The 22,903-nt window shown below is 30.9% G+C and overlaps 1 protein-coding gene and 2 non-coding genes across 3 annotated transcripts; 1 reads left to right on the top strand and 2 right to left on the bottom strand.

The window, feature by feature from the left end:
- The first annotated feature begins 1,242 nt into the window (after nucleotides 1–1,242).
- Nucleotides 1,243–15,968, top strand: LOC123703155. The gene is made up of 8 exons (XM_045651064.1): nucleotides 1,243–1,318; nucleotides 12,240–12,341; nucleotides 12,896–13,186; nucleotides 13,801–13,995; nucleotides 14,495–14,710; nucleotides 14,963–15,046; nucleotides 15,376–15,461; nucleotides 15,815–15,968. Exons 2-8 carry the CDS (start codon nucleotides 12,246–12,248, stop codon nucleotides 15,951–15,953), a joined length of 1,107 nt encoding a protein of 368 aa, XP_045507020.1. The 5' UTR covers nucleotides 1,243–1,318; nucleotides 12,240–12,245; the 3' UTR covers nucleotides 15,954–15,968.
- Nucleotides 12,536–12,617, bottom strand: Trnas-aga. The gene has a single exon. It is a non-coding gene; the product is annotated as a tRNA-Ser (tRNA).
- Nucleotides 13,213–13,284, bottom strand: Trnat-cgu. The gene has a single exon. It is a non-coding gene; the product is annotated as a tRNA-Thr (tRNA).
- Nucleotides 15,969–22,903: the final 6,935 nt, after the last annotated feature.

Genomic DNA, 22,903 nt, shown 5'->3' with positions numbered 1-22,903 from the left:
ACTCTCAACATGAATTCTGAATAAATTTTCAGAGCGCTTCTTTTCGGCAGTCGTGTGAAAGCTTTCATACAGAACCATGCCGCTAATCATTTTCCGTTAATCATCGGGATGGGGGTGCAAGTCACTCGTGAGTCGAGACAGAAAGAAATGTATATTATAAAAATAAACATCTTCATTATGACCCAGTTTTCACGAATAAAATTTGCGTAAGACAACTGAATGACTTCTAGATTTACCATATAAATAAATCATGATTTAAAGACTTATATTTTTTGGATATAAGTAAGTATTACATATTAAACAATATAGATAAAAATCGTGGGAATCTTGGAGCCATGCTTTAAAATAAATAGGTTTAGGTTCGACCAGGAAGAAAACCATATTTTGCAATTATGATAAAATTACGAGTAGGTAGGTACCTACTCTTCTTGAAATTATAAATGTGGTCCTGATATAATAATGAGACCAAGTTAGCATTAAGACGACAAAGAATTCGTTTCGACAATCATCTATTGCATGATTCATAATTTAAATGTTAGGGCATCCTATCATAAAACGTTTAGATATTACAGGTAGGATACTTACAAGTTCTAACTATATTTTATGAAACACCACAACCACAAGCTTGTTAAATTTTGTTTCCCGTTCTCCCCAACCATGTTTCTGGCAATGCCAGAATGCCTCGAGAGAGGACTAAAACAGAATTTGTTTCGATAAATCGATTTAGATTAAAGATATCTACTGAATTATCCGAACGGGAAGTACAGAAGTATTTGGGATGTAACTACAGAAGATTACGAAGCTTTGAGTATTTTCGTACTTCTAGGTAATTACACTTCTTACCAAATCTTTATAAAATCCCTGAAACATAGTACTTTTATAAGAACATACATAACATACAAATACATTTAGAAATACTGTAATTTCCAACTTATTATTTGTAAATTGGAAAATTATGAGAGGCAATACTGTTTTTTTTTGTCTATTTTTAAATTAATGCAAAATCAAAAACATATCGGAACCCTAAAAAAATACACTTGATAGATTTGACAGAGCTTTAAGCTCAGCATCATCACTATTCAATTCCGGATTTTCCCTGGTTATTCGAAATCGTATCTTTGAAAAATCCTGACCAAGTATCTTAGAAAAATGTCCAAACCAAAAGCTCTACGCTTGCAATCCCCCCACATCGAGTATAAAACAAGTACGGCGATGCTTTCGCGTGTACTCTCTGCGCAAGGTCAAGAGCGGCGAGTCATTGCTCTGCGTGTGCGCATACTTGCGCTGCTTACTTGCGACTTGTGACTCGAGCTTAGCGGTGAGTACAGCTTTGTTTTGTAGTTGTTGATCTAAAATTGGGCTTTTTGTAAATGTGTAATTTTTAGTTGAGTTACGATGTGTTAAAACTTTATTTTTGAAGAAAATTGTGATACTTATATTTTTAGGTGTTTCTTAATTTTCATTTGGAATTTTTTTAAATTAATTACCTAATTAATACTTAATATTTAGTTAATTTAAAGAGATACCTAGATAGGAAGAAATAGTTAACTAGTTATAAAACTATATTTCCATTCATTCCTGAAAATGATATAATTCTGTGTTGATAAGCTATAAAAATAATTTATTGTTATTCCAACCATTTGATACAATACCTAGCTATTAAGTAAAATTAAACAAATATTTAAATACACAAGAAATATAACCTTATTAACGTAAAAAATGTGAAATAAAAAATTAACTTATATAATTTTCCTCAAAGTATAAAAAAATAGAGTAAAGCTACAGTTAATTAAATTTACAAAACCATGATATTTAGATGAACAAAGTCAGTAAAAAAGTTAGAGTAAAGCTACTGTTATTAAAATTGACAAAACCATGATATTTAGATGAACAAAGTCAACTTTCTGCATAGTTACAATTCAAGAAAGGATCTTTTTTATGATTTTGAATTTGATGGATTTGTCGTTAACTGCAAAATAGGAAAGCTCCAAAAAGTCCTTGCTAGGTCAGCTAGTTTAATAGACTGTATAAAACAGTATTTTCAAACTATTTCACGATAACCTAGCGATCGAAGTACTCTACACTTAAACGGAAAAGAAATAAACTATAGAAAATAGTCAACTAGAATCAGGTTTAATCAAGCAGCAATGTTTTTATAAATAAAAAAGCTCCCTCAAACGAGTTCATAATGATACGGTTCGTCTCCAATAATATATTATCTTTGCACTCCATTCGTATTACGTGTAAACCTTTATAATAACACAGAAGAACTATCAGTTTTGTAGGAAATAGTCAATAATATAACTGGGGACTGTTTGATTTAGTTCTATATCCTCTTATATCTTTTGATAGGTTAAAAGCTGTGTCTGATATTGTTATGTCCGGCAACTGAAAGCGGTTGTTGATGTTTTTAAGATAAAGTATCTGATCAGAGCATTTTTTATTATTGAGTTGCCTTTTGGTCTGCGTTAATGTTTGTAATGATTTTTAACTTTGTGAATAGGTATACCATTTCACCCTTATATTTTGTGTAGATAATAAACTTATATAATAACTTCATATCTCTATCAACTTATTTGAAATGTGAATTATTTATTGTAGAATACAATAGTCAAATATTGTAATTTTTGATATCACAAGAAAAATAATTTAAGCACAATACATTTTTAAACTCGTTTATTCCGAATTGAGAACTAAAAATAACTTTCTTCTTATACTTTATCACGAGCACATAATTTTAAAGATATCCTGATAGCCATAATAATTTGAATTTCATTTAATTAACTTTATAGGTTTACGTCCACTCATTAGAAAGTAATTTATATTTATTACCTGTCTTTGGAATCAATTTGAACCCTTATCGAGACGTTTACATCAAAACCTAGTTTAATAAATTATCTAGATCATTTATCTGAACATAATAGTGAAGTCCCGTGCCCCAAGCGGGGTAAGGGGCAAATGCATTACACATACATCTGTTTCACTGATCTAATTAGGGATAAGTAAGTGATCGGCCCTATCTACATAACCCATACTAAAATTTTAGAAGACAACGTACTTATATCCTCAATTAATGTTTTAATCGAGATGATAATTGTGACTAACAAATCTCATTCGATAAGTTTCATAAAAGAAAATGATTAACTACCTAGTTTAAGATTTTTCAGTGCAATTTTTTTGACAATGCATGTCATATAATTTTGTTTTAATTATCATTTTAATTTAATTAGTATTATTTCCAGTTATAATTCTTGTTGTTGTGTTTATATTACAAACACTTATAATTTACACATCGATAAAAGTAGAGAAATGAAAATTTATTATAATTACGAATTTATTGCTCTTACCTTCTTTAACAGTCATATCAGGAGAAATATAAGATAAAGTCATAAAGATAAGATAATTAACAGCGCAGATAAATATAGATTATATTTACATCTTTATCTTCATCTCAACTAATACCATACAAATCTTATAAAGATTTAATATGTTTGTATATTTGTAATGGATATACTCAAGAACGAATTGACCAAATTTTTTCTTTAGTAGAAATCTACATTCTCAAGTAAAATAGGCTCTCCTTTTTTCGTTAGTTTTTATCTCGATATCTAAAAAGTAAATATACACAATCATAATAATCAGAAAAAACTAATATAAGCTTTGAGGAAGTTTTCTAATGAAAATAAACGAAAAAAACCTTCTAAAGTTGACAATCGAATTTACGGCATAACTTTTTACTAGACATTTCACGGCCATGTTTATTTAGCTTAGCTTTTTACAAACTTTTTTAAAGATAAAAATCAACAAAAATCCGATTCGTGTAAATACAGTTGTTTATTTCTTCGTCCCAATTCGTGATTGAGTTAAAAACTATTTGCTCTAATGTTCAATTGTTTTGTTTTATTTTTGTTTACCTTTCTAGGAAAAACTTGGACAGTTTGATACTAATTACTTATTGGTAAATTATATATAAAAAACATAGTTAACGTTTAATTTTAACGACTTTTATTTACTTGGTTGTAATGAAATTAGAAGTTTTTTCTACTATAAAACTCTCACTTGAAATGGTTTCTACAAGGATAGCAGATACCTACAATAATTAAGCCTAAGTACAATCTACATATACAATGAAAATTTCCTTATCCTAAAGATGATAATACCTAAATTAAATTTATTAATCCTTCCTAAAACTCAAGAAAAACTCATCAAACTTATCATTGATTGGGTATTGTTGGTTGAAATTTATCAATGGAGTCCTATAGCTGTCTACAAAAATGATTACAAACTCTTTTAATATTATTAATAAAATCAAGCTACACCACGCTACCGTACCGCAAAGTTCAACCAACTCATAATTCACACCAGCATACAATTATCTTACAAATATCACACGTAATTTCAATTTACAGTAATACTTTGTTATCGTGTAGACTGTATAGAAAAATCTCATCATTCAGTGTTGCCTGACGTAGAGTACCTAATTGAACCAAGCGGTTACATAACTTCTTAATTCTTATGTTTCCGTGTCGTCGTCTTTTCTACAATAATAATGAATGGTGGGATTGTTTGTGTACTGTTTATGATAGTTTACTGTGGTTGTTTATTTTAATCGTATGTGAATGATTCTTATTCAACGGTTGATAATAACAATCAAACACTAAATAGGTTAGTATGAGAACTTTTTTGATTTGTCTTTATTTATAACAGTTACGAAAAGCGTTGGAAAGTAGTGTTTTTATTCATCAATTTTACTATTTAGTTAAATTGGTAGATTGAAAAATAGTGCCTCTAGCGCTACCTTTATACAATTCAATTATATTTTTTTTACTGTACGTATCAAGAATCAAGATAGAAATCGGGCATTTAAAATATGAGATTATCTACTATGAATCTAAACTAATTAACTATAGTACAAAATTAAATACCTTTTAAAAATAATTGAAGAAATCCAAATTCACTTGATAGCTTTTCAACAAAAAAAGTTCATAAATAACCTGGAAATGACTAAGCTGTAATAAGTACTTAACAATGTGAAAATACATAATAGTTTATTCCATTTAAGTATACCATAAGTATGGGAACATAGAACAAATTGTCTAACTAGAAGCTTCAGGTTATTTTACGCTTTATTCATACGTACTTATTAGAATCCCATGAGAATTCTTGTCGTGAAAAATTATTCAAATTACTTTTAATTATAGACAAAAATCTTTATGATTGGTATAATTGTAAGGTTGATGAAGAGATTGGCTTCTGTATGCATTCTCACAGAGATCCATGTTTCTTTTACCTTTCGTATTTGAAAAACCACAACCAAACAGATTTTAACAGAGTTAATTTTTAACTTCTTACGATTTTTTTAAGCAACGAGCACAATTAGGTACTCTTGTGATTTTTCAATTTGTAAATAATAAATCATCAATTCGATCTTTATGTCCTAAAGCACATCCGAAGATACCTATTTAGAATTTTATACGCTTACTATAAAAACTAAAGGTGAATTTTTATAAGTATCTATGTTTGTTAGTCTTTTATGTCAAAACTGCTGATCTGATCCTGATAAAATTTGGCATAGTTTAAACCATAAAATAGACCCATGCGAGCAACGCCGCGGGCAGATACTTAGTGAAGTACTTAATAAAGATTAAAATCCAAAGACGCTTTAGAAGTACATTCACTCCATTATTTGCAAATACACACAAAAGTAACACATGTTACAGCATTCTCTATCCAATTAAGTTGATGCTAATCTCAGGCCCGTTACTTTAATAGTCGGACAAAACCAATGTATTCGACAGGTGTATAGGGTTGCCAGAACATAAAAATCATTGTATAACAAAATAATACTAAACACAATAATTAGGTATTATCAAGAAGACTTAAATAATCAAGGCACGGCAATGACTATGATCTATTATTATGTGAAGATGTATATAAAAGTTTATCTTTTAATTTTAAATAATATTATTATGTAATAAAAAGAAATCGAAATATAATTTGCAAAAATAATAACTTTGGTTAGAAAAAACGGTAACGATGACCAGCCAGCCCTACATGTGTAAAGATCACAATTCACAATACATCTCTACGGGAGCGATAATTTTAATAACATTCATTGTAAATCCAATCACAAGTAAATTGTATGACTTCTAGGAATGAATTGTAGATTATAAGGAAAATTCATTTCAATATTGAATATCACTAATTAATTAAAAGTGATGGTAAACGTGATAAAAAAGAATATAACACAACTCCATGTAATCCAAAACCCGGCAAAGCTTCTTTTGTTCTAAAACAAACAATATTTTTGTATAAATACATAAATATGCATACACTACACCCTACAAACACCACACACCCCGAAGTAACCATGAAAAAACTTTTTGAAGTTATACTTCTTTTGGCGCGATGGAGAAAAATGATGAGAGTGAATTTTTACGATGCGCGCGCACACCGACACCTAAATTTAACAGCATGAAGTTAGTTCTAGGTGGTATGAAAATTGTTATCTATGTTCAAGTTGTATGTTCTAGTATTTTTTTCATACTCCAAAGAAGGATAACTTCTAACGCGTGTACAATATGTACACACACTCTTTTTTTATTACCACCATACTTTTCCAATACTAGAAAACTAGTATTATCTTGTGTAGGAAACTAGTCTACACCATAGCAAAGAGCACTAACTATGCCATGCCGTTCAGAACATAGCATTCCTTCATAGTCCATACCATACAATCATAGCCAGTTCCAACCATTTGGCAACACATTTAGCTCCACGATCCGGAGTATTATGACGATTTCGACTCAGTGCATTTCTACAAACATCAAGAGGCTTAGTTTGCTCATAATAGTGTAAGCTAGCTATAGCCATGTCCATAATACAGATAGAGTTTTCTTATGGATGATACTCTGTAAACTCTGTGTTTTCCTGTTCTATGTCTGACTTTGATTACTTTTCGTTAAAAACGTCAGTACTATGAGCGTGTCTTAGCACTATTTGGAATTATTTCACAGATTACCTAGATACTAAATTATTACATAGTTACTACCTACGTAAATTATTTTATATTTCATTTGGTGTCAGGCTCTTACAAAATAGCAGAGATTGTGGTTCGCTGTTTGTATCATAAGTACCTATATAATAACAAGATGATTATTTCTTATTCAAATTGTAGCTCTTGGAGTCACTCACCTGATGAATCATTGAACCGTAAATATTGTGGTTATTCAAATATTGTGATATCCTTCCCTCCTCCATTGTTTTGTATCTAATGTTACATCATCAACCGCAACTTCTAAATTACTACGTTACAAACACGACTCCCCATTCATATAGAAAAAAAAATAAAAAGGTAAATACTGACATCTTGAATTTCTTTTAAACTTGAATCTGTTCATACCTTAAAGATGTCTTCCTTATTAGAAAGATGTCTTACAAAAAAGTAACCGGACCAAGTTCCAGTGTATATAATATTATGATAAATTAATGAGTAGTTAAATTATAAGAATTTTGAAGTCACATAATTCCGCACTCAGCAACGCAAAAATGCTGTTTCTTCCTTTTCACAAAGCACAGTATGTACCAGGTACCTACTGTTTCTAATAAACATATTATGTACTCGTTCAGAATCAATTGCTCTGTGCTTCCATAAAAAGAAAGCCTCAACTACCTCAATTCCACGTATAATGTGATAACTTCTATCCATTCAATGATTGCAATCGTAAATGCACATAAGTGACAAACCAATCCATCAATATAATTTGTCGTAACCGTTTCCTGCGCGTGATTGCTGCTAAACTAGAAATGACATACACCGTTATTCGTTCACTTAAGACTTAAGATTCTGTTAAGAAAAACTGACAATCAATATCTCGACCGGTTTATATGGGAAGTTAATAAAAATCAATTAATGCCCATAGAGAATGGCTGAGCAAAATTGGTAACCACACACAGGTGTAAAAATATTTGGATGCAGTTATAAAACGAGGTACGAAGGTGATACAACGGTAGTAAAAATTATAACAGTAAATATTTAAACGTTGTTAATTTTATAGTGTTATGAAATTTTAACATTTATGAACGGTTTTAGTAATTTCGCTTTCAAGCTTTCTTGGCACCATACTGCATAGGTACATATTTGGCTATTGGTACGGTCTTTTTTTTTTTTTTTTGGTAACGGGGAGGAAATCTTCAAAAGATACTCTCTTTTGGGGGAAAAAGAGAGCATGTGGGATTCTTACCCACTAAAATCTCCTCGACGGCCTAACCCAAAGCTTGGTAGCGGGGACTCCGGGATCTCTTGTAGAACGCACCAGAGTTCCCGCAGCTATATGCCAGACTATGTGGCTTCCCTGCCTCTTTATCACCATCAGCCACACCATCTACAACACGTTAGTCAAACCTCACCTAATGTATTTAATAGAAGTATGGGGTAGCGCTTACAAAAATAAATTAGCGCCACTACAAATTTTACAAAATAAAATTATTAAAACCATTTTTAAATATCCTTTTTTAACTTCTACAAATAAAATCTACGACGATACTAAAATAATGAATTTAAAACAATTATACTTTTATAATACGTGTATGTTCATCCACAAAGCGCTACATAAAAACATAAATACAAATATAATATTCTCAACATCAAATCGCCACTATCCTAATAGACGAGCTAGCTATCTTGCCCTCCCGAAGATCCGAACGAATTATGGAAGGCGAACGGCAACATACGAAGGAGCACGTTTCTATAACGGATTGCCAAGCAAATTAAAAAGTGTAAACTCATTCATTGTATTCAAAAAACAATTAGCGAAACACATCCTGGAAGACCACACGCTCAAACTTTGAATGCAATGAATGAGTACCTAACCTAAACTTATGTTTATAGTATGTAACTTACTCTAAATTTTTATCTAACGAATGATATTTTTTATAACTACCTATGTTTAAAATTTAAGTTTCTCATGTAAGTGACTTTATGTCTTAATGGGAATAAATGTCTTTAAACCTTAAACCTTTTTATCAATTACCCAGAGTGGGCAGGACAGTCACAGGACCGGGAAGATGATATAGGCGGCTCAATGCCCCCTTGAACCGCCCTCGGTCCTGAACTACTAGTGTAGTTAAGTCTAGAGTGCAAAATCGGAGAAGGAAAACACCTTTTCTGATTATTTTAATCCTTACTTAAAATGCCGGCTGCTTAAGAGCAACGATAGTGGTCGTGATATATCACCTGGGACGCCGTCCAGCGTTAGCTCGTTCTCTAGCTCTCTCCGCTGACTCTTTTTGAAGCATAACGCATTCACAAAAATTTAAAACGCTTTGCCATGCAGATCTACTGCTAAGCATAGCATTAATTACCGCTGACAAAGATAAATCAGTTCCAATTTCTTGAGTTAGTACCATCCTTTGCATAGCCCAAGCAGGACATACCTCGAGTGTGTGTTGAGCCGAATCACAGGTCGCATCGCAATGATGACAATTCGAGGCACCATACTGCATAGGTACATATTTGGCTATTGGTACGGTCTACGTAGGTACTTTCATATTAAGCCTCGAATCTAAAAATTTGACATGAAGGATTTCATTTATCTTTATTTCTCAATTAAATTACAGGGCGAAAGATATTCTTATATATCTTTGACAAATCCATCCGATTAGACGATCAACTTCTGACTCACCACCGGTTTCTGTAATCAATAATCTTTTTATCTAACAAATTAACTATCAAGAATTTTTACAACTTTCTATGAATAAAAGTTCTTTGCCAACTACCGATTGATATAATTAAAGGTAGGTACAGTACAGTTAGTATAGTTATTATTATCTGTGCATGTGCTACATTTTAGCTGTGATTTTAGTCACCATCAACTTGAATTATAATTCTGAAAGCTTGTTTAAAGCAGTGCATAAGTTTTTCGTAAAATATCTTGTTTTCATACATACAGACCAACTGACGTCCAAGAATTTTTTTTTTTCAATTTACTTTTTTTTTACAGATCGGTACCTAATCGAAATAAATAATCTTATAACTACGTCATTAATTGGAATACTACTGCTATACTCTTGCTATTGGTGTACTTTTTGTTGATAGGTACTTCTACCAACTTTATATTATATTTATTGCAATAATATAAAGTTGGTAGAAATTATTTAAGATAGGATCGTAATTTTTTGATAAAGTGAGAAAAGGAACTAAATATTATTAAAATATCTTCAAGTTACTAGTAAACTTTTCCCACACTACTTTCGTTTTTCTTTTGCACCTTTGCCATCTAATAACCACGCACACCGCAGACACAACTCGTGACTTAGATTTAAGATTTATCCTATATTACTAACTATTACAGCCATAAATCTTTTACAACATATACTTTAGACTATAGAGATTCATCAAATAACTATAATTATTTTTTTGCAATAGAGCAAAAGCAAAAAGCAATTATTTTAGATTATTATTATTAAGCTAAAGATGGAATAATTATGAAAAATGATAGAATGTGTAAACATTGAACCTACACTATGTAGTTTCTTATTTGAACAATATCCCACATTGTTCTAATATAAATTCTGATTATGCACATGCACCAATAAAACCTATGTCACTGTGAATGCACTATATCTTACTAGAAGAGAGGAATTCGAAGCAAATCCAAGAAGTCTAACCGAATGATCTAGTGGATTAGTGGCAAAGCAAATCAAAACCTTGAAGCCTTGAACTTTGAAGTCTTGTAGTAGTCTAGTAAAAAACATCACTAAAAAGTAAAAACTTAAGATGGTTAATGGTAAGTCGTCTTCGGATACGCCCCGTCATTCACTAAAGTGGTTATGCCTTGTCTTCGTCATGCTTATGTACACTTATATATAACTTGAGCTTATAGCAGATTGCTTAATGGTGCTTTTACACTTTTGTGATCACCATTCGCCTCGACACTTGACGAAACATTCATAAACAAGTGTCGTAGCGAACCATGATTGTTCGCACGTTGGTTCACACATTCGCATTTATAGTACTGTTAGTTCTATATTCTCGCAAATACGCGAATTTCAAGAAATAGCGAATGCACTGTTTACATACACGTGTTCGTTATTCGCTTCGCTATTCGCACGTGTAAATGCACCATTATGTACAACAGATATGTACCGGTTATAAGTAGACTACGGAGTACAGCAGTTTAAGATAATGCTGTTTTTTGTATCTTTATTACACCTTAAGGGCACAACGGTACATAGTTACCGCAATGTACTTTTAGTTTATTGCTCTTTGGCTTGCTTTAATTAACTAATTAAACATAAAACAGTGGCTATAAATATTGGCATCTGTAATGGTTTTTTTACTTATAATTGTTATGTCTACCGAATATATCATCATAATATTATGGATACATGAAAATATTGCCTATCTTTTAGCCCCAAATTCAATCAGCGATTACAGCGTCCTTGATAACTTGTCTTATTTTAATACTGCCCGCTGTCTGTTTGAACTCTGAACAATGTCAAAAGAGAAAAAAACACCATTATTTTTTTACAAAATTAATCTATAGGTAATACCAAGGCATCTTATGTCAAAAAATAGTAAACAAAAAGTATGATCATTACGCAAGTTGACGTGGGCAGCTGCGTACGCGCACGGCAAGGCCGCTGGGGGCTATTGACCCCTGCAGCGCCATCTAGGACACATCACTGTACTAATTAGTAATTACTTACTATAACAAAAACTTAATAATTTACCATGCAAGTATATCATATTTTTATAACGGTTCCCGTAAATGTAATGTAATGTTAATGAACTAAATTTAGTTCAAGTTTAAGCATAATTTATGGAGATTTTTATTTTATAATTCGGTCTTGGCATGTCTTGGTAAGAGATGTAATTTGCATTTTTTTATTGAATTAGCTAAACCACAGATAATATACATAGGTATGTAATTCTATGCTAGCTGAACGAGTAAACAGTACCTATCTCTATTACCTAGGTATCTCATATTGAATACTTTCGTCACAAAAAGTAGGTACCTACCTAGGTACAAACCTAATAGACGGCTCATATTCCATTTTCAGAATCAAATGAGCTGATGAAGTAATAACATACTTAATAATAAATAACTTATAAATATTATATTACTTACTTGATTATTGCTGATTAATTTAATATTCGTTCAAGCTACTTTGTTTATTGTGAATTTAATAATTAATATTAGGTACCTATGTTACAATGTTTTGTTTATTTGTTACAGTTCAAAATGGGACGAATATCACTAGCCTTTTTATTCTGCTTAATCGCACAATGTATAGCCAGTAGCGATGACAGATTTATCAAGAAATATGCAATGATGAAGGTAAGCAGTACCTATATTAATTAATAATTAGCATTCTACCAAAATAACAAATTGTAAAGGAAATATTTTGCAAATTTTGAAAAAAAAAATGTTTGCATTTTGCAATGGATGTGCAGTAAGTAATGATGCCGTGCATAACAGTTTGAATCTAAAAAGAAAAGAATAAAGTAAAATATAATAAATAAAAAAAGGTTCGCAGTCGGTAGGATTCGAACCTACGCTCCCAGAGGGAATCTGATTTCTAGTCAGACGCCTTAACCGCTCGGCCACGACTGCTCTTGTCAGAAGTGTCAAAATTGTAGAACAAATTCAATATTTTATAAAAATACATAATATTTTTATCGAAGTGAAGCGAAAAGCGAAGGATGCGGGTTCAAATCCTACTTGTAACGATCGTTTTTTTTTACATTTTTTCTATTTTACATTTTACTGCTAGACATAAAAATAAAAATTAAAGAATGAGTTTGAAATGAAACAAAAAAGCAATTGCTTAACATTTTATTTTTTATAGTTACATAATTACACCTCAAAATTAAATTCATTAACAATTTCAGATTTACGAAAGCTGCTTCGGCCCAGAAGTGGTGAAACAAATCAGACGAGAAATGAAGGACGCGTATGCAAAATGCTCAACACCGCCATCTTTTGAGGAACCGCCGAACCAGCAGATACCGTCCATTTTGTTCGGCAAACTGCCGCCAGGCTTTGCGATAGACCCGAGCACGCAAACCATAACCAAACCAACAGATGGCGCTATACACAATCAAGAAAATGAATTGCCAAATCAAGAAAAATTACATGTACAAAAAAATCCATTCAACGTTCTACCATTGAGATCACAATCGGTGAGTAGCAAAAATATAAAAATATCTGCCTCCTGTGAGGATTGAACTCACGACCCCTGGTTTACGAGACCAGTGCTCTACCACTGAGCTAAAGAGGCGACGAGTGATATTGCGAAATATCCTGACAGTACCTATTGTTATAAAATCATCCCATACATTTTACCCGACTTTGTCAAAAGTAAGTTCATGTTTGTAATTCAAACAAATTGGAGGATAGAAAGTTGAGAAATATTAATATAAATCTAATACATATTTGTATTTTTCATATTGAGATTCTCACATCTGTGTTTTTGTAGATCCTTTTTCCTATTACTTCATTCGTTCATTCGTTATCAAAACCTTTTTATCGCAATTTAAGTATAGCTTGTCCACTCATTTTACGCATAAATCGCTTACAATTTTATTTAACCTTGTACCTTTAATAAGTTACTTTTGCTAATTGATTATAATTTATAATTAATAATATGTAACTACCTGGTTATAGCACTAATTTCAATCAATTTATTACTTTCATAATTCATATGTACCTGGACTTTCAATCAATTTAATTGACTCTATATTTACATAAAATATAAAATCGAATCTATCTAATATCTCTAAAATTATAATTTCAGCCATTCCCCCCACAAGCAATCCCTCCATACATGATCCCCAACCCCCAATTCAGACCCTTCAGCAGTGCCTCCCCCTTCTACCAGGTCCCTTACAACCCCATGATGTACCCAGGGCTGTACAACCCCTATGGCTACCAGCAGCCCATGCCACAAGGGTTCTATCAGCAACCCTACTACGCTAGTAATAGGATGTCTGTGAGTATTTGAATTTAACTGTTTATTTTATTGAAAGGAATGATTGAAATAAAAATTAATTTATCTGTTTTAATTTTACTCAAATTTACATTTTACAAACCTTGCAATATAATTATATAACTTTGCAAGAAATAAAGCCTATATTATCGTAAATAGGCTTTTTTATTTTTTACGGAATGAAAGCTTTATACGTACCTAGCTTATTATAATTAGATATTAAATTCGTAATTTTCCAAGTTTATCATATCATAAAACGTTCAGATTTCAGCCGCACTTTCACTTCCTAAGTTCTAAAATGATACCTATCCAAAAGTTAAACAGAAGTTCAATAATTCAAACAATACGTCATTCTCACTACTGTTTGGTCCTCAACAGTCAACTTCTATAATCTAAAATTAATATGACAAAACTCAGACATTTCAACTAGACTTCACTTCTGAATCGTCTAAATACGGAATACCACAAACATAGGTATACTAAAACAAACATCCCCTTCCAGCGGGACCTCGACCTCCGCGACCGTCTGGACATGATCTCCCGACCTTCAAGTACCAAGGTCCGCAACATCACCTGCGTGATGCAAGAACTCGGTTACATCGACCACAACCTGGAGCCAAACTATGAGCAGATCACGCAGAGGATCAGTAACTTGCCCGTGGCCAGCGACCTAAAGGGCGACATACAAGATGGTCTGCAATTCTGTCAGAAGTTTTCGGTAAGTTTTCTTTAGGCAATAGAGTAGGGTATGCATAAAATGGTCACCTGTCTGATGCTTTACCTGTAGTACATAATATTATAGGTTAATGTTTGGTTTCCACCATCATCACTGCAAAAACTAGACTGATAGACGATTTAGTAAAGATTTTAAACTAATTTACCAAAATACGTAACAAATACTCATCATTACATATTATTCTTTCAGTTAAATCTCAATCATAGCATTTTCTAAAATTAATTAATATTGCAGCAATGTGTACCAGACCTCAAACGCGACGTAGCGCCTCTATCACAAGAACTTATCAAGCCCATGTTCTTCTTCAGATGTTATAAGGTAAAGAACTCTACATTAATTTTTTTAAGAAATACTTGTACTTGACTCTTCGTTATAACTTTTGTTTCCCTCTATGTAATCTTATTAAACTTTAAACATAGGTACATTATTTATTCAAAAATAAAAGGATTGAATTACAAAAAAAATTCCCTAACAGTTTTTTTTTAATATTCCGAGACCTTGAATGGAGGGTGTATATTATCAAAATTTTGTACATGAATATGGTTAACATCATAACATTGTACAAGTTCCTTAATTAGGTACTACGTATCATAAATTAGTAAGCCTCTATTCCCTGTTAGGAATATGACAATTTAAAATTATTTTAGCACAAGAAGTTAGAAGCCTGCATAATGAAGGACATTCGTGAGCGGTTTACAAGCGAAGATGATCTGGAGACTGATGGAGATTTTAGGTAACATATTTATTTTAATATACTTTGAAATTTTCCACGACGGGTGCCATAATCTACCTAATTTTATAATGATGTTAACTTCAAGTGTATAGCGCAAATTATTCTATAGCAGACATAATTATACCTATAATAGCAGAAGGAGAAAAGTTCTTTTTGATTGTGATACTCGAATAAAATTCTTTATTATATTCCTATTGTTATGTTTTTGTTATTTTAAAGTGTCATTAGTCTCTATCCTGTATTAACCCAGATTGGAGTCAGAGCTACCTATTATAAAAAACGTTACCTAACGGTCATCTTATTGTCAAATATTCCTACACAGACGCAAAATTATTATATTTTTAATTTTCCAGGTCATTGGGCAGATCATCACGGTCAGTAAGGGACGAAACACTGAATGACCCCAGATTCGATGCCCTCGACGAAATGGCAGTATACCTATATGACTACCTAAGTGGGGGAAATGGTCTTGACTATGACTTATATTTGTAATTTACATAAAAAAGACATGGGATTCTATTATTTTTTAATGTATCTGAAGTTTTCATAAAAAAAACATTAGACTTACCTACGGTAAAGAACGTTTTTCATAGCAAAATTCAAATTTAGAAAACATGTGTCAAATTTTGACAGTTCTATCACAGATTAAAAATATTTTTTTATCTATCTGACGAAATATTACATAAATTAAAAAAGGTAATTATACCTATGTTAAATAAGTACTTAGATCATTAAATGACCTAGATATAGGAATTGTACTGATAGAGATGTTTAAGATTAATTTTGAATAAATTATTATGTTTAGTTTAGGTACATTAAGTTGAGAATGTAGATATAGTTTGAGAATTGTTTTGAAAATACTGACATATCATTTTAACACTATTTAAATTTCATGTTTATATCCTGTCTATAGGTTTATTTCTCTTTTATTTGCAATTATAAACATATTTTGTTACGTATAAGGTTCAAAATTTTCTCGTAACTATAATTTCTAGCTGCATGAGTAAGATTGAATACACAGTATACGATTGCGAATTTAATTTTAAAATCAGTTATCTCTTTTAAGCTCTTTTAAGCTCTCTCATTATTTCAAACTCTACTGTTTTAAAAACATTATATATTCATATAGTAGTTTAGGCTAAATATGCTCAAAAATGTCTAGATTTAAGTAACTTAATAGTTAATATTTAAGATGAATGCTGCTTATAAGCACAAATATTATATTAAATCCATTTTATATGGATAAAATACTTAGCTGTAGATTTACGTAGAGATTACTACATATATAAGAAAGGTTAATTTTTTATACCTAAAAGGAATTTAAATAAAAAGGTAGTTTATTTTTGGGTCCTTAGGTTAAAAGGGTTAAAGTGTTTGCTGTGATAATATGAAGAGTAATTGAAATAAAATACATAATAAATAATATTCAAGATTGATTTCTGTAGCGAAACAATTGCAACGAATTTCGAACGTAATTTTAAATAAAAATACATATTTTTATACAATCAAGGTCTGATTTTTCAATCGCTGATTAAAACTTATTCATCGAATAACGTATTAAACTACCATTTAAAAAATGTAATCTAATTGTTCGTATATGACAGTTTACAGGTGACATTATAAAATGTTCGTATACCTAATACTTTATTGGAAGGATAAATTTTAACCAAGGATTGAAAAATCGGCCCTTAATTAATAATCTTTTCTTGCTTTTGAAAAGCTTTATATTATTCATATTAATATTATACAGCAAACAAAGTTCTTATCAAATAAGCTTAATGTGAGCTTTTTTGGTAACAACGTAGTTGTAAGTTAGTTATATTTTATCTTGATAATTGCATTTAGTAGATTTAGGATTTGAAATACTCATACTGTAAACTATGAATAATAAAATAAACGTTGAACGTATTATTTTTGTTTCATTTTATATTCATAGACATTAAAAATTGTGTACGTGTAGGTAACTATAGGTAGAGTTTTTTTACGTATGACAAAACACCATCTCTTTATTTACTAATATACTTTCATACGAAATAAGTGCAATTCTATCAATCCTAAACTTCCATTCTCCTTTTTTGAGATCAGTTAAAAATTAGTTTAGGTTGAACTTGAACTACTTAATTTACTATGTGATATAAAGTGTTTTGACTTTCATTAATTTGCAAGAAACAATAGTTCTGAAAGAGTGTATATATCCTTTTTTGCACACTATCCAAGATTAACCCATAATTAACGATATCAAAACATAAATGCCTTAATAAAAAATAAAAAAACCTTTCTTTCTGACATAATATATTCACATAACATCTCTCCAATGCAATAATTTCCTCATGACTAAGTAATAAAAATCAAATCTACATTTTAAAAGCTTGTCATAACAAAAGTAAACACCACTAGTTTTACAATCGCGTGTATCACAAAGGGGGTATAAAGGTGAACGTCCATCAAATCCATCGTCTGTCAAACGATTATCCTATCAAACTGTGTATGACAAGCTTTATTGCCCTACTTCTTATTAAGTATTTAAAAGACGCTCTTTTATGAACCGTGAAGCGGGAATGTTGTTAAAATTTACAAGAATAAGTATATTATGGGATTAGGGCTAACATTTTTCGAAATGACCATAAATTTAATATTTATAGAGACGTTATTATAATATAAGTATGTACCTACTCTTTCTGACAGTGATAATAATATTTATCCTTGCCCATAATATGTGTATTTTTAAGGTTAAACGAGCCTAGACTAAGATTAATTTTTACAAATAAATATTTAATTACTGTTTTAACTTTTAAATACTATGGCAGTAGAATTGTTCTTCATCGTTTCGGTATGGTTCATTGTACATAGCCGACAAAAAATTATGTACCTACAAATTTGTATCGAAGTAGAGAATGTAAATAAAATGCAAATAAAAATAAATCGCAAATTCAAGTCCACCCAGCGGGGTATGAGAAGCGCATATTTAAAGCACAAAAAATCTTATTTAAAAACCCTTTTGTGGTCTAAATTTCGAAGAAAGGCTCAGTTTTTGCGGGAAATAAAAAAGGTGATTGTTGAGTTTCGTCAAAAACTTTCACCGAGTTTTATAGAGCAAATATTTGGCAAAAAGGTTTTACCTGATCAAGGTCTGAACAAGGTGGGAATATTCAACTTAAATAATGTCCACTTCCTATAGTACCCAATGTTATATTATTATTAAGGTGAAAGTTTTTATATTAGAATTGATTTCATGCTGTAATTATTAGATATACATTTTTGAGATATGCTTTATCCTGGGAAAGAAGCATATTATGGTTATTACTTATTACCCTCCCTTATAATTATTAGCTAGCTTTCCTAAATGTTCGCAGTATCGCATAGTACTCGCTCTACTTATTTCACGATTATCAAACTTTTAGTTAATACACTTCAAAACTAAATTCTAAAATTCCAAACATACATTTCAATCTGTGGATGATTCGAAATTAATTACTCAATTACCTAAAAATAGCTAAACAAGCATGGATAAAATTTATCACTAACATAGCATACTTAAAGGATTCTCATCCCGTTAAAGTACATTGTTCTTACCGACTAAAACCGAAACATTTGGAGCAATTCGGATTACCGATGCCTAATGACAATTCCTTCTGTTCATTGCACCGCTGGACAAAAGAGTTATAAAACAAAAGAAATCTGTTTATTTACAGTTCAAGTACCGTTATATTTAATGAAATAGTTAGTTAGGGTAAATATTTACATAATAGTATTAGAGATCTTTAATTGGTAGCGGCATTTTTAACTACTTGATGGGAAAAGAAGTTATTGATAAAATGGCAATTAAAACAATACAATGTTTGTATCTAATCTTACTCACTTACTCAAAGACATTATTTGCTGTCATAAATGATTTAAACATCATAATTAATTAAATAATTGAAAAAAGCCGGTACTTATAATAATAAGAAAAAGAATTAAAAAACGCATAGATTTCAATTACATATAGGTACTGTGTACAGTTTTCAGCAAATTATGGAAATGAGAATAATTGAGATTTGAACGTCACGGAAAAGCAACGCATCAGCTAGTGATGTAAAAAAATTCAAATATAAATGGTCGTTGTCACCTAATAAGTAGCTAATATTGTACAACCACATACAAATATTATTACCCATACTTATTACGTCAAGAGGGAAACAAAAACAGCATTATCATAGGTACATCATGTTTCTCACCTAAATTCATTGAAGTTACAAAGTTCGTATATAAAATAACCCCTTTACACACATTGATACAGGTACATAACTTTCTATTTAACAAACGCACATGTAGCGCAGATGTGTTCGCAAATAAACACTTATTGTGGAAAGTATTTGCATTGTAACATCCCATAGAATTCGTCTCTATAATGTAGATGACATTATAGAGACCCTTTCGGTAGGGTAAATACCATCAATTGGGGTATGTTAGAAATAAATTGTCAATCAAATCGAAAAGTAGTGGAGCAACGTATTTTTTCTATTTTCTACCGTTAATATTTATAATATTCACATAAAATAGTACGGGAGCTAGCAACGTTAAAAAAAAAGTCTTTTTAGTATAGTTGGGTTTTTGATATACTGTTTCTCTTGCTATTTCGGTTACAGTCCGGGCTGTCTGGCTGGCCGCAGTGGTTGCGTTTATTAGTGCGCATCTTATCTGCACAGGAAAATATCCTTAATTTAAAGTCATTTTTTAACGCGTAATTTTTAATCTTTTGCCTTTAGATAGATCCATCAGACATAATTTTTTTATTGCAAGACGTTTTTTTCGTTGTAAAATAGGTGCCATACGCAATTTTTATTTCAAAATAACTAAAATGTCATCGAAATAAGTGAAATTACATCAACATGAGTCCGCTTAAAAGGTAAGTAATAACTTTATTATTTATATTATATTATCCTTTTTTAATACTTATATTGAATAATTAGTAAACTAATATTTTTAATAGATGGTTTCATAATTATTACACTTTTGGGTATAAATATGAATTTGATGATATTTGTATTTTCTAGTGCTTAATTATACGCGAGTATTATACATTTTGAAATTAAAGACTTGGGAAAATAATACAATGGATAAATTGCGTTTAAAATCCGTTAAAAAGTCTTTAATTTCTTGATGATATTTGGTTTTTATCAAGTTTACATTAACGTCCTATTTGAGGTTCGTTGGGAAAAAGGAGGCGATATGGTAGATTATTGCAATAAAACTGTAAATAGTAAAATGAATATTATATATAGTATAAGTAACACAGTGATTACTTATCCTTCACTGGGACTCATGTTGATGGAATTTCACTTATTTCGATGATATTTTAATTATTTTGAAATAAAAATTGCGTCTGGCACCTATTTAACAACGAAAAAAACGTCTTGCAATAAAAAATGTATGTCTAATGGATGTATCTAAAGGCAAACGATTAAAAATTACGCGTTAAAAAATGACTTTAAATTAAGGATTTTTTCCTGTGCAGATAAGATGCGCACTAATAAACGCAACCACTGCGGCCAGCCAGACAGCCCGGACTGTAACCGAAATAGCAAGAGGAACAGCATATCAAAGAACCAACTATACTAAAATGCTCACTTGTCAACGTTGCTACCTCCTAGAATAAAACTCATGTATGTTTTCCTAGGATATTTATTGATAAAATTCCATGAAGTAAACACGCATCAGACATATTTTCATCTTCCATTTAAAAACATACTATTCATTAATATTTTATTATTTATTATCTATATACCTATAAAATCTACGCACTACATTCTTAAAAAAAATAATAAGTGTGTAAATACTATTACAGAAACCTACAAGTGAACAACGTAAATTATTCAAAACTAAACAGAACTACATTCGGCACTTTTACCCTAACATACAAAAAAACTACATCGAGTACATTAGTAAATAAAACTACACAAATGACAGCCTGCGCAAACGGCTCAAAAGATTCGGAGAAAATTGATGAATGTGAAAAGGATTGTATGAATTTTTTGACATTGCAACATTGGGTCATTGGAATAAACCATGACATCCGCAAGGTGTTCTGGAGCTTTATAAAAATAGAAATAATATTATAAATTGTGTTTGTATGCCAGAGTCTCTGGAAGGTCCTTCATAAGGCTAAAATTACTGTACCGATTTAGAAAAGAGGTTTTAGTTTAAAGATTATCAAATGTGACCTACTACCCTTCTTTTATTAGGTACCGAGTATTTTTCTGTAAGTTTCGTTTTGTATTATATAGATGTATATGTTCTATAGATACTTAATAAGGTCCATAGAGCTGCAAAGTCATTCTTAGCACACGGAGATAAATACCAACAAAATATTAAAAGATGTAATATTTAATTTATGTTGAGTTTAATTAACTGACGTTAGCTTTTTGATTTGATAGTAATTATTATTTGATAAGCAACTACTATTACTTACTACTCCTATAGGTTTTTCTAATATTATAGTAGATATTCTTTGATCTTTCATATGAAACTTCGCTAAAATCAAGAAATTGACTATGATATATTTAAGAGTTTTTGCTACGAATGTGAAGTGCCGTGTTCTTGCCAAGTGTGAACTAGAATGTAGATGTAGCTCTCAAAAGTGTGAAATCCTGTCGCAAAAACTTTCGAGTGCTGTGTCGCTGGAAAGATACAATCGGGCATTTTGTTAATGATCCAGTTTCACATTAAGACCATTGAGTTTTAGAATTAATATTTGAGACTTTCTTGCGAAAGACACCGATTGAACCGATATAAAAACTGTAGTAGTTTCAGGAAAATTTAGAGCGGTTTTTACATAGAATAATTTTAAAAATAGTTTGATTAGTTATACAGTTGTATAAAATGGTCTCCGAAGATATACTTTTAATAACAGTATAAATTTAACTCAGCTTACATGCAAATATACTTTCAGTTTATCTATAGCATTAGCTTAACAATTAGATAATATTAAGCTTTCATATTTAAATTTCGTTTAATTAAGTTTCAATCTATGAGAACAATGTCATATTCATACTAGTATTACCTAGTCATATTCCAAAAAGCCATGCACCAACTCTTCACCCGTAACACCCACGTGCCTCAGGTGGAGAGCTAACGAGTGCTCCCACGGGACACGAACCCTGAACCTCGAGGTATTTCCTGAAGACCAACACTGTCAATTAGGAGTATCCGATTCACATTTATCTAACCTTTTAAAATGGCTCTCGCAGTGGAAGTTAATACATAAATCAAATGGAAGACGAATCTTTGAAATTAATATGCAAACTATTTTAAAGTGTTTTGTAATTTATTCATCGTTACAAATTCATGTACTCATATTATAATCAATTATTAAAAAAAAAACAAAATATCTGAATAACAGTAGGCTTAGACAGTAGGTTACATCATTTTATTTGCAAAATGCAAATTAAAAACATGTAAAA

This window comes from Colias croceus, chromosome 2, assembly GCF_905220415.1.
Source record: "Colias croceus chromosome 2, ilColCroc2.1".
Taxonomy (NCBI): Eukaryota; Metazoa; Arthropoda; class Insecta; order Lepidoptera; family Pieridae; genus Colias; species Colias croceus.
This window is presented reverse-complemented; position numbering and strand designations above follow the sequence as displayed.